This window comes from Furipterus horrens, unplaced genomic scaffold (genome assembly GCF_987537825.1).
Source record: "Furipterus horrens unplaced genomic scaffold, mFurHor1.1.pri manual_scaffold_11, whole genome shotgun sequence".
NCBI lineage: Eukaryota > Metazoa > Chordata > Mammalia > Chiroptera > Furipteridae > Furipterus > Furipterus horrens.
This window is the reverse complement of record NW_028327181.1, coordinates 28942263-28955812: the sequence shown is the minus strand read 5'-3', so window position 1 is coordinate 28955812 and position 13550 is coordinate 28942263. Positions and strand designations below refer to the sequence as shown.

The window sequence follows — 13550 nt, the reverse complement described above, 5'->3', positions numbered from 1 at the left end:
GGGACTCCGGCTCCGGATTTTCTGTCGGGGTTTACTCCCCTAGCCTTTCCCCTGAAGAGGTATGCCGCAAGGCAGCGGAGGTTTTTTGGAGTCAGAGTTTTCCTTCTCTGAAAAGAGAAGTAAAACTGTCATTATTTGCAGACTACATGATAGTGTACACAGAAAACCCTATAGACTCCATGAAAGAACTAGACCTAATAAGTGAATTTGGCAAAATAGCAGGGTACAAAATCAATATTCAGAAATCGAAGGCATTTCTGTACATCAACAATAAAATATCAGAGATAGAAACTAGAAAAAAAATCCCATTTACTATAGCAACAAGAAAAATAAAGTATCTAGGACTAAACTTAACCAAGTAGGTACAAGACCTATACTCAGAAAACTACATAACACTGAAGAAAGAAATTAAGGAAGATACAAATAAATGGAAGCACATACCATGTTCATGGATGGGAAGAATCAACATCATTAAAATGTCCATACTACCCAAAGCAATTTATAGATTCAATGCAATCCCTATTAAAATACCAATGACATATTTCGCAGACCCAGAATACTTCAAAAATTTATATGGAACCAAAAAAGACCCCGAATAGCCACAGCAATCTTGAGAAAGAAGAACACAGTAGGAGGAATCACACTATCTGATACCAAACTATACTACAAGGCCACGGTAATCAAAACAGTCTGGTACTGGCATAAGAACAGACATATAGATCAATGGAACAGAGTAGAGAGCCCAGAAATAAACCCAGGCCTATATGGTCACCTAATATTTGACAAAGGGGGAAGGAACACAAAATGGAGTGAAAAGAGCCTCTTCAACAAATGGTGCTGGGGAACTGGACAGGGACAATGCAAAAAAAAGAAACTAGACCACCAGCTCACACCATACACCAGAATACACTCAAGATGGATCAAAGACTTAAATGTAAGCCATGACACCATAAAAATCCTAGAAGAAAACATAGGCAGGAAAATTTCAGATATCCCACGTAGCAATATTTTCACTGATATATCTCCTAAGGCAAGGGAAATAAAGGAAAGAGTAAACAAATGGGACTACATCAAACTAAAGAGTTTCTGCTCAGCAAAAGAAAACATCAGCAAGATGAAAAGGGAACCAACCATATGGGAAAATATGTTTGCCAATAATAGCTCAGACAAGGGATTGATCTCCAAAATATATAAAGAACTTATACGACTCAACACCAAGACAGAGAACCCAATTAAAAAATGGGCAAAGGACCTGAACAAACACTCCTCCAAGGAGGATACACAGAGGGTCCATAGACATATGAAAGAATGCTCAACATCAGTAGCCATCAGAGAGATGCAAATAAACACCACAACGAGATACCACTTTACACCAGTCAGAATGGCCATCATCAACAAATCAACAAACAAGTGCTGGTGAGGATGTGGAGAAAAGGGAACCCTCATGCACTGTTGGTGGGAATGCAGAGTGGTGCAGCCACTATGGAAAACAGCATGGAATTTCCTCAAAAAATTAAAAATGGAACTGCCTTTTGAACCAGCTATTCCATTGCTAGGATTATATCTGAAGAATCCTGAAACACAAATTCAAAAGAACCTATGCACCCCTATGTTCATAGCAGCACTATTTACAATAGCCAAGTGCTGGAAACAGCCTAAGTGCCCATCTGTAGATGAGTGGATAAAAAAAATGTGGTACATTTACACAATGGAATGCTATGTAGCAGAAAGAAAGAAGGAACTTCTACAATTTACAAGAACATGGATGGAACTAGAGAGAATTATGCTTAGTGAAATAAGCCAGGCAATGAAAGACAAATACCATATGATATCACCTAATACAGGAGACTAATGAACAACACAAACAAATAAGAAAAATAGAACCAGAAGCATGTAAACAAGGAGTAGACTAACAGTAACAAGGGGGGAGGTGGGAGGGAGAGAAGGGGGTAAGAAGGGGAGGGGTCTAGTCAAAGAACAAGTATAAATGACCCATGGACATGGACAACTGGGTGGGGACTGACTGTGGGCACGAGGTAGGCAGGGTGCACTGAAGCAATAGGGAAAAAAGTGGGACAACTGTAACAGAAAAACAAACAAAAATTTTTAGTGGGGGAAAAAAATGAAAACAAAATAAATTAATAAAGGAGCCAGCAAACACCCCCTAAAAAAACACCTCACATGTAGGAAAGTGAACAAAAGAAAATGTAAAGTATAAAAATGCAATTTTAGTGAATATTAGAAGGACAGGATTTCCCTTCACACTGTATATTTTTCTCCCTGCCTGATTCCTCCAGAATTTGGCATTCTGAAGAAGTAAGTAATGACATAAGATTCTTTGCATAAAACTAATAAAACCAGTTGTTAATAGAAGTTTTGCTGACCATGACTTTGATTGGAATGTCATGCCTAAAGGACATATGGTTGGGCTCTGGTTGTTACCAAAAAGCTCTGGGATTAATTTTCAAAGGTAATAAAAGCCCACGGGAAAAAAAGGCCTGGTACCTTGGTGGGTTGTGCAGTCCACAGCAATCTTTCCAGGGAAGGAATGAAGATTGCTTTCCTGAAAGATGGCTAGAAGGGACCTTAAGGCACAATGGAAAACCTGAAGGACTTGGAAAAGACAGGTGTTTACAGGCAAGGCTGAATGTCAGGTATGTGGCTCAGCTCCTGTGCCCTGAAGGGCAAACTGAAGGTCACCCTAAAGGTTCCTTGTGTAAGTTCCAGTGAAAGAGATGTAAAGATCATATGTGATCATTTGCTGCTCTTGTTGTGTTTATGCAAACGAACAGGATAAATTAAAACTGGACATAATGTGGTCCCTTCAATGACAAGGAGGGTAATCTTAAGGAGAAAAATCGGGATCCAAGGAAAATCACAATGCTCAGTGGTAGATTATAAAGTAGTGCAGCTAACTGTTTTTAAAGTTTATCCTCATTTAAAGTTTGTTTTCATTTGAGAGGTAAACTAGGTCTGTGATATCATCAAAGATGCTTAATTTATAGGCAAGAAGAGAGTCAAATGCCTTGCAACTGGATGTCTTCCCAATAAGACAGTCTTGCAGATTTAGAGACTGGTTTGTGGTTTATGTTGCATAAATTAACATGTGTGTTCTGTTTTCATAGGGCATAAGCCTATGATCTCATTTCCTGACTGAAATCTGTATGTATAGGCCTCACTTAATCCTGTCTGCATTGCTGCCTCCTGAGACCCAAAGTTTTGGCTGAACTAAGTGGATGGGTTGGTGAAGCATAGGGTGGTCTGTGGGCTTCACTTTAAAACTGGTTTCTCTCTTCTATTCTAATGGCTTAGACAGAAAGGGCCAGAGGTCCGAGAGGGGGGAAACCTAAAATATTCCCCTCAGCCTCAACTAAGTATAGTGGGCAAAAGGGCTTTGGACAGCTGTGACGTGCCAAAGAAGCTATTTCTTATCCTAATGTGGGACATTGAAAAATTAATCCCTGCCTTTTGTCATCTAGTGGTTATGGATTGAATGATGCCTTTTAACCCTGTTGCCAAATCTGTTGCCCCCAGAATACAACAAGGATGCCAGCCTGTTAAACCAAGCACGCTGTTGTCCGGGGACAGCAAACTGACCAGGAATCAACAAGATCCTTCCCCATGTGTGAAGGCCACTCTCCCCTCCACACACCCACTCTTATTAGGCATTTCTGGACTCAAGGGTAGGTAGGATGATGACTGTGTCTAGCTTGAAGCAGCTAGAGGAGCACGAGACCTTCACCCATTGTCCTTTATAAGATTATAAAGGGTCTAAAGTCTGAGAGGAGGGGATTGTTATTTTTTATTGTTATAAAAAATTAATTGATTAATTTAAAAAATAATATAGGAAAGGGTGAAGTCAAGGAACTTACATGCATGACCTATGGACATGAACTAAGTGGGGTGGGATTGCTGGGGGAAGAGGGGTACTGGGCAGAGGGGAGCAAAGGGGAAAAATTGGAACTATTTTAACAACATAATCAATAAAATATACTTAAAAAAAAATACCTATGCATTGCCAAAGAGCTTTCCTTTCTGATGCCCCCATTTCTGTAAACAAAACTGCTACTGTTTATCACCAGGAGACTGACTCCCTTAGGTTAGAGCTGTAAGAAAAACATGGTTTAAAGCAGAGTCAGGCTGCCTGAGTGTCTTGCTCCACCACTCACTAGATGTAATAAATGGCTTTTCAAGCCTCATCTACAGCCTTTAAAATGAGATCATTATAGTCTCCATCTACTGGAACTGCAATAGATTAAATGAGGTAACACATGTAAAGTGTTTAGCCCAGGGATGGACCCATGATGAGCATGCCATAAATGCCCACTATTGTTATTAGAACTTTAAAGTCATCTCTGGCTTCTCCCCTTCTCCTTCAGTCATCATTCCTAACCTGTCACCGAGTTCTGTCAGTTCTTCCATTTTTATATACAAAACCTGCACTAATTATAAATTACCCATGACAAAATGAATAAAAGACTGCTAAGAAGGATTATGTATTAGTCATCTCTGAGGAGGAAAACAGAGCAATGGATTTGAGACAGGGAACAAGAAAACTTTATCTGTAACATTTTGTCTTCAAAATATATACATCTGAAACAAGTACGGTAATAGGGTTATATGCATTTCTCTCTGTACTGTTCTGTAGATTAGAATCCTGTCAAAATTAAAAAGGAAAACAACATTAATAACAAAACAACAAATATCCCCTCACAGCACTGACATTAGGCTAGTAACTTCACTTCTGTCAGCTCCATTTTCCTTATATGTAAAATGGGGATATGTAACTGCACTTTCTTGCAGGATGACAATGAAGAATTAAGTGAAATTACAGATGGGCTTAAAAAAGATATATAATTACTATTAACAGTTATTGTTGTTGTTGGGACTTGACCATTGGCAGTCTCTTTGTCCCTTGTGTGTTTATCTTCTAATTCAAAATGTGCCAGCTTGCAGAAATGTTCCTTAAACATTGCTGGGGACTTCTGGCCAAGATGGCAGCATAGGTACACATGGCTCACCTCCTCACACAACCACATAAAATTACAACTAAATTATAGAACAACCATTACTCAGAACTGTCAGAAATTGAGTTGAATTAAAGTCTGACAACTATGGAATTAAAGAAACCATACCCATCCAGACTGGTAGGAGGGGTGCAGACGCGAAAAAGGCTGGTTCCACATCCACATGTGGTGGATAAAAATTCTGGAAAGATATCTCAGGGGGAGGAGTCCCAATCCCACACCAGGCCCCCAGCCCAGGGTTCCAGTGCCAGGAAGATAAGTCGCCGTAACTTCTGGCTGCAAAAACCAGCAGGAACTGAGCTGGAAGAAGAAACTTCTGGAGTCCCAAGAAGTTCCCCTAATAGAACCCACACAGAGACTCACTCCCTCTGAGCTCCAGCACTGAGTTAGCAGCTTGAAAGGCACCAATGGCACACAGGGAGGAATTGAAGTCTCTGGCATCAAGATGAGAGCAGGGGTACAGGTTAGTTCCAGACAGGAAGGACGGCAGAGGCCATTGTCCCTTTTTCAAACTCTCCACCCATACAGGCAACAGGCAGGTGCCATATCTGAGACTCCATCAATTTGGCTAACACTGTTTGCCCCACTCTGGAGATCCCCTGAGACTCTGTCCCACCCAAAATACAGGCCCACTCATGTTGTTAACAGAGACTGTTCTATATGATTGGCTGGTCTTGGCTAATATTTCACAACTTCCTAAATCCTCTCAAACAAGAAAGAGCCGGCCCAGTCAGCCCTCAGCCCCTGTACCTCTTACTAAGTGGCCACAGGACTGGCACTAGCAGCAGCCAGAGTAGATTCACAGTTTGGCATTGCCTGGGAATATCCAAGACCAGCACAAGTAGCAGCCATCTCAGATTGCTTTATAGCTCAGGCAGGGTGACCCCCCGCAAATCACAAGTCGGGGCTTATATTGGCCTGCACCACTTGGGAAATCCTAGGGCCAACACACCCAGTAGACAGCAACAGCCACCTTGCCCTGCACAACTGATCGTCCATAGAGGGTGGGGGTTGGTGATCAGTGGTCACAGCCAATCCTTGAAGCTGACTGGCCTGGGTAAATCCCTCCCATTGACCTGCCAACAGCAATCAAAAGGCGCGCCCTGAGTACCCACCTTCGGTGATGGAGGAGGCTGTACCACTGGACCCTAGAGGACACCTACTACATTAGACCACACTACCAGAACAGGGAGTCATAGCAGCTCTGCTTAATACATAGAAACAAACACAGGAAGGCTGACAAAATGAGGAGACAAAGAAATATGGTCCAAATGAAAGAACAGAGCAACACTTCAGAAAAAGAACTAAATAAAGGGGAGATAAGCAATCTATCAGATATAGAGTTCAAAACACTGGTTATAAGGATGCTCAAGGAACTTAGTGAGGACCTCAATAGCATAAAAAAGATCCAGTCAGAAACAAAGGATACACTAATTGAAATGAAGAACAATTTACAGGGAAACAACAGGAGAGTGAATGAAACCGAGAACCAAATCAATGATTCGGAACATAGGGAAGGAAAAAAACAAGCCATCAGAACAAGAAGAAGAAAAAAGAATCCAAAAAAAAGTGGATAGTGTAAGCAGTCTTTGGGACAACTTCAAGAGGTGCTACAAGGAGAAGAGAAAGAGCAAGAAATTGGAAATCTGTTTGAAAAATAATGAAAGAAAACTTCCCTAATTTGGTGAAGGAAATAGACATGCAAATCCAGGAAGCACAGAGTCTCAAACAAGATGGATGCAAAGAGGTCCACTCTAAGACACATCATAATTAAAATGCCAAAGGTTAAAGATAAAGAGAGAATCTTAAAAGCAGCAAGAGAAAAGCAGTTAGTTACCTACAGAGGAGTTCCCATAAGACTATCAGCTGATTTCTCAAAAGAAACTTTGCAGGCTAGAATGGATTGACAAGAAATATTCAAAGTCATGAAAAGAAGGGACTTACAGCTAAGATTGCTCTACCCAGCAAAGCTATCATTTGGCACTGAAGGGCAGATAAAGAGCTTCCCAGACAAGAGGAAACTAAAGGAGCTCATCATCACCAAATCATTACATGAAATGTTAAAGGGACTTATTTAAGAAACAGAAGATCAAAATTATGGACAATAAAATGGCAATAAATACATATCTATCAGATGGGAGGGGAGTGTGGAGGAATGGGTGAAGAGGGGATTATGCAGTACAAAAGGGTAGTTACAGAATAGCCATGGGGATGTAAAGTACAGTATAGGAAATGGAGTAGACAGAGAACTTATACGTATGACCCATGGACATCAACAATGGTGTAGGGATTGCCTGAGGGAGTGCGGGGGGGTGCAGGGTGGAGTAGGGTGAAGGGGGAAAAATTGGGATAACTGCAATAGCATAATCAATAAAATATAATTAAGAAAACAAACAAAAACAACAACAAAAACATTGTTTTACCTCCTGCCCTCCCCAGGAACCTGCACTCCCTCCTCCTGGCAGATCCCCCAGTCGTCAGGTGTGGCTGGCTGCCTGAGGCCTTCCTGAGCCCCTGTAGTCCTCAGCACTGGTGCTGCACCTTATTGACAGCATTTATACCTTGTACTGTACTTTGAGATTCCCCTATGAGCTTGATTCAACTCAATATTCCCAGTGAAAGAAAGAAGGATGGAAGGAAGAAAGGGGGGAAAAAAAGACTCAGGACCAGGCTCAAATCTGTCCTCCAAAAGAGCCCTCGCTGTGACCATATTCCTGGCCGAGTCATTTGAACTCTGTGTTCAGTGCCCTATCAGAGTATGAGCTGGTTTTGTTCCAGCATGGCCTCTATAATCAGGCCCCTACTCAGTGCACCTTCCCTATACTGAGAACAGAAACTCTGCCATCAAGTGGAGTTCCTTACTATGCCACACACATCACTCTAATTCTGTCCCCCCCCCAAGTTTACCTTGTTTCCAAAACCCTACCTGCCCAAGTTCTAGGATTTCCAATAAACTTTCCTTAATATATTTTGCCCCTAATTAAAAATAAATAAATCTAACACATATATAACATAGTCCCTGTTCTCAGTACTTTATATATTTTATATATATTAATTTATTTTAGTATCATAATTACTATGTAAGGCAACCATTATTATCCCATTGTTACTGATGAGGAAACTGAGGCACAGAGAGATTAAGTGGATTTGGCCAAGGTCATGCAGATAGTAAGTGGGAAAATCTGAACCTCATGGTCTATTTCAGACTCTATGTACTTCACCACCACACTAAAACCTCTTTTTAATCAATAGCTCTTAACTTCTATATTCTATCATATTTACATTTTCATTAAAACTATGAATAATATTGCACTTTTTTTTCTTCTAGTTTTTGGTAGTTCATAGCATAAAGTTAATGCCTCATTAGTACTGATTATTAGAGCCCTGGCTCGGTGGCTCAGTTGGTTGGAGCATCGTCCTGTAGACTGAAAAGATCGCAGTTCAATTCCTGCTCAGCACACATAGACAGGTTGTGGGTTCAATTCCTGATCTGGGCGCATATAGGAGGCAACCAATTGATGTTTCTTTCTTTCTTTTCTGTCTCTATCTCTGTCTCTGTCTGTCTCTCTGTCTCTCTGTCTCAGCAATGAAAAAATGTCCTCAGGTGAGGATTAAAAAAACCCTGATTGTTAGCAGTTGAATCTTTAAATGATTATATAAGCCCTGGGGGAGGTGCATAACCTCAGAATGTACTTTACTGACATTTATAGCAGTCCCGGAAGAAAGGCTGGTTTATTTAACAGGTGAGAAAAAGTGAGATGCAAAAGAGTTAAGTGACTTACTCTAAATCATACACTGAACAGCAGTGCCTGGAGTGAATCAAGACCACCTGACTCCAGGTTGTGGCCCTTTCCTATACCAGCCTTCCTGGATTCTCCAAGGTGAGGCCCCTGCAATGGAGGCAATTGGACTATGGCCAGGGTATAAGGAGCATAAGAAAAGCAAGTACCTCCTTGTCTTTTGCATATTTTTTAATAAAAACGGTGAATGCGGCCAAAAGCCCAGCTCCAAGTTGCCATTAGATGCGTGGAGACCTATCTCACACATGTTACAGGCTCATTATTGGCGGGGGGGGGGGGGGGGGGGGGCTGGTCTTACCCTCACCTGGGACGGTGACAGTAATTATTTAACATTTCAGAAACCACTGTAATCTTACACAAGCCAGTTCCTTACCTGGTTTTTGTGCCACTGTCCTGGGTATGGAGACTGTCCTTGCTGGCCACCTGAGCTGCTTTTCGGCTTGCTTCCTCTTCTACCTCACTCAGGCTGTCCTGTGGATGGCTCTCCTCCTCTAAGCTGTCCGTGTCCATATTGTCCTGGATTCTGTCTTCAAGTTCAGATTGAGAATACATCTCTTGACTGAGGCTTTCTGAATCAGCTTCCAGGGAGTCTTTTGAAATCAGATGTAAGTCTTCTTTCTTAAATGATAACTTGGTGGACTGAACTTCTAAATTGGCATGATAGACAGGAGATTGAATAGAGAGCTTGGGAATTAATTTACTGTGACTCATCTTGAAAAAATACAAAAATTAACAGGGATACTTTTGTTGATAGGAGCAGTTGGCTGAATATTTAAAGTTGTGGCTCACAGAAGCATTACCTAAAAAGTATATATATATATATTTATGTTAGTCAGAAATTTAAATGAGGACAGAAACTTTGTTAGATTATCTGCAGGCTGTGTGTGTACCTTTTCGTGTGTGTGAGGAAGGTCTATTGGAAATATTATTGTGTTTCCTCTCTAGAGGAACACGAGCCGAAGAGCTTCTAACCAGCCTGAGCAATCAAGGGCAGCTTCACTGAGGGAATCAAATGGCTGAAGCACATTCTTTTTCCAGCTTCCAGGGGCCTGTGACAAGCCTAGACAAGCCAAGTGGTAATTATGGACAGGACCTTGACGGCTTTATTTCAAATACCCAGGGCACGGTACAAATATGCCACATGGTTCAGTTGTATTTGTGGATAGAGTAAATCAGGTTCATGGTCTCCCTTGTGGAAAGCAAAGGAAGGTAGAGAGAGCAAGGGTGTGGTTTCCAGTCAGAGCTGTAAAGAGGGAGGCTGTTTGGTTCCTAGACCTAGATTGGCTGGCTTCATCATGTGGGAGACTTCTTGATATTCAAGTTGCTACTAGATTGCAATGTGTAATTTAGGGGGTTGCTACAGGGAGATCAATCTCAATGCAGTATATATATATAAACTGTTCAACAAAAGATCTGGCCACCTTGTGAATACTGCTGAGCAATTAATAGCAGAGGCCGGATATCCGCCTACCTGAAAGAAATGCTGTCCTGGGGAGTGTTGGGAGATTGGCCTGAGTTAACAGCTGGGATCTCTTCTAACCCACTTAAGAGCATCATTCCAAGTGGGCTCTCCCCATCTCAAAGGCTGTAGTGAGGACCCATGAGGCGGTTTATGGAAAGGGTGTTCTGTGTTCACAGCAGATTGAAAGGAGATGATGTTCCTGGCTTGTGCTCCCTCTCGTCTCTACCTAGCATTTCTCCTTGCTCTGTCTTCTAGCACACTGCCCTCATGCCATTTCTTTTCCTGTAGGTCAGATAACAGAAACCTTCAACATCAGAGATTATGTAAAATTTTCTTTAAAGGATTTGCTTTTGTGTTTTTTGCTAGATCCTAATTTTAAGTAAACAACATGACCTTATTCCTATTCCTAGCATCCCTTATGTTGATTTTGTTGCTAACGTCCCCAAGGGACATCACCAATTCCTTGGAGGAAAGCACCTCACAAACAAAACAGACAAAAGGTAACATTCATATTGAAATATTATTGTCTGAGTGTACAGACTGGTTTGCGGTGTTGTCTCATTTTAAAAGTGCACGTATTCCATTCTACTGTATTAAATATTGGCAAGCTGATGAACTGTTGCTTTTAGGATATTTTTACAGACCGGCAAATCCATCAAGTCACTGAACGTTTAAAACATTAGTTTTAGTGCAAGACTTCAAGTCACTGCACTTGGGGTCTTAAAGAAAAAGCTTACAACAGTCACTGTATTTCAATTCAGAAATGCTCCTTCATGAAGTTACTCCGTCTCCGACTTCTTTTCTTAAATGAGATAGTGTGTCTCGGGAGTTAATCTAGAAAAAAGGTCCGTAAAAGAAACACTTCTTTTGTCCACAGACCAAGGAAGCTTGTGAGGGCGAGAGGAGAGCAAAGCCGAACGCCGCAGGGCCGGCCGGGCGGCGCCCAGGGCAGGTGGCGCCGCAGCGCGGCTGAGTGCGAGCGGCTCCCTAGCGGCCCAGCAGCAGCCCGCGACATTTCTGACCCAGAGCAGCAAACCGACCTCAGCGAACAGACCCACAGGGACACCGTGGGCCGGGTCCACTGGCACCGCGAGGCACGACTTTCGTGCCGTGGGTGAGAAGGAGCCCCGCTTGCGCTCACCGAGAGGAGCGCGAGAGAAAAAGTTGCCCTGTGTCGGAACAGGCCAGAAGTCCCCGCAGGCGCGTCTGGACTTGTTGTCCCCTTTTACCGCCTCCCTGGCGGCCAGCACGGGGCAGCGAGGGCGGTTTGGGACCCCGTACGTGCTGGGTCGGCGGGTGCCCTGGGCCGGTCTTAGCCGAGGACAGGGCGCTCCGGGAGCCGGGCACCGAAGCCGGTTCCGATGCCGGCCCGCGGCCGCCGCCGCCCCCCAGGCCCTGGGCCCTCGTTCCGGCTGCGGCCACGGTGAGCGCCTCCTGCCCTGCTCCGTGTGCTGTCCGGGCGGCTCGGCTGAATTCTCCCGGGTCGCGATCCCGTCCCCCTCCCCCGGGACGCACCGCCCACCCCTTCCGGCTGCAACCGCCCGTTACCTGCCCGGCGCTCCTCGCCGCACGGCCCCGCGGCTCCCCGGCCGCCGCCGCCCCGCCCTCTCCCGCCGGGCGCCGCCCCGTCCTGCCGGCCCGCGTCGCCCAGCGCTGCCCTGGAGACCGAGGCCCCCGCGACGCCGGCCTGGCCCCGCCGTGGGCAGCCGGGAGGTGACACCTCCTGCCCTAGCGGACAAGGTGGGCACAGTGGTGATGGGGGCGGCAGGCCAGTCCCCGGGCCCGCAGAGCCCTCCGGTGAGGTGGCCGTCGGGCCGCCCCGACTTCCCAAAGTTGGAAAGCAAGGAAGGGCAGGCCATCGAGTGGGAGAAGGTATTTGCAACATATATTGCCAAGAATAGGTGAAGAACTCCAAATCAAGGAAATGAATGCAGTGAAAGAAAGGGCAAAGGACTTGAACAGGATTTTCACAAAAGAAATCCACATGAAAGGGGGAGGGGGAGGTAGCAGAGAGGAAACGGGAGATGAACGGTGATGGAAGGAGACTTGACTTGGGCTGTGAACACGCAATGCACTGTACAGGTGCTGAAATATAGAAATGCACACTTGAAACCTATGTAATTTTATTAACCAATGTCACCTCAATAAATTCAGTAAAAATAAATAAAAATGAAACCAAACTTAAATGGCCAATAAATATTTGTTATTGATTAAAAAGGTGCTTAATCCATTAACAACCAGAAGAGGACACATTAAAACCACAGTGGATATGACTCCATACTCACCAGGTGGGCACAGAGTACCCGGGCGGCCAGAGTTGGGGAGGGCGGGACGAAGCAAGGACCCTCAGCGGCATGTGGAAGTGTGGAGTGGTACAACCACTTTGGAAAAACGGTTTTACAGTAGCTAGGATATGTGAATCCTACAATTCAGTGATTTCACTTTTAGATATTTACCCTAAAAAAGTGGGTGCTTATGTTCACCCAAACTGGAAATAACGATAGGGTGGTTCATTCCGTCGTGGTGTTCCATTCACTGGCCTACTCCACATGGTGTAGATGAGTGAAGTGTGGTCACATGACATGACACAGAGGCATCTTAAAAATACATAATGAGTTAAAAAAAAAATCCAAAATACACATTGTATGATTTTGTGTATAAAAATTTTAAACAGGCAAAATTAAACTGTTATGTTCATGGATGCATTGTTAGTGGAGAAAACTGTGAAAAAAAGCTAAGTAGTGAGTATCATAAAGTTAGGATAATGGTCAGCTCTGGCAGGCAGCATTCGAGTTTTGAGGGAGAGTGCTTTCGAGATTTTATTCCCTGACATTTAATGCTGGTTACATGGATATTTATTTTATAATACTTTATTAAACTAAACATTTATGTATATATAAAATATTTCACATAAAAAAGGCTTCAAAGAAGAGTAAAGAAGGGATGTGTTGGGAATTAAATTCACTTAAAACCACAAGTATATTTTAAAAAATGTTTTCTTGAGGTTTTAAAACTACTTGCATATTAAAAATTGTGCAGTGTGAAAATTAAAATCATTTTAACAAAAATAATGGCACTCCGATTAAACCGCATTGTACAGCCTGCAGGGCACCTTGAAACAGCTTGATTTTTACTCTAGATTTCGCTGTCGCCCCACGTAGGTTCTTCCTTCACCAACAGGCAAGTTCTTTCCCTTCCCTGTCAGTCCGACAGGCAGGCGGGGGAGGCAGGTGCAGCCTTCATTGCCAGTAGTTCTCTGGT

The 13550-nt window shown here is 43.4% G+C and overlaps 1 protein-coding gene across 2 annotated transcripts in view; it reads right to left on the bottom strand.

Moving 5' to 3' along the window:
- The window catches only part of JHY (junctional cadherin complex regulator), a 99494-nt gene extending 87610 nt beyond the window's left edge, over nt 1-11884 (bottom strand). The window contains exons 1-2 of one of the 2 annotated variants that reach the window (XM_090291018.1): nt 11838-11884; nt 9201-9627 (exon numbers count right to left, since the gene is read on the bottom strand). In XM_090291018.1, the coding sequence (XP_090147144.1) occupies nt 9201-9538 (338 nt within the window). In that variant the 5' untranslated portion in view covers nt 9539-9627; nt 11838-11884. Of the gene's footprint in view, nt 1-9200; nt 9628-10298; nt 10567-11837 lie in introns of those variants that run through there. The other variant, XM_090291019.1, reaches the window with a different exon arrangement.
- Between the last annotated feature and the right edge of the window lie 1666 nt (nt 11885-13550).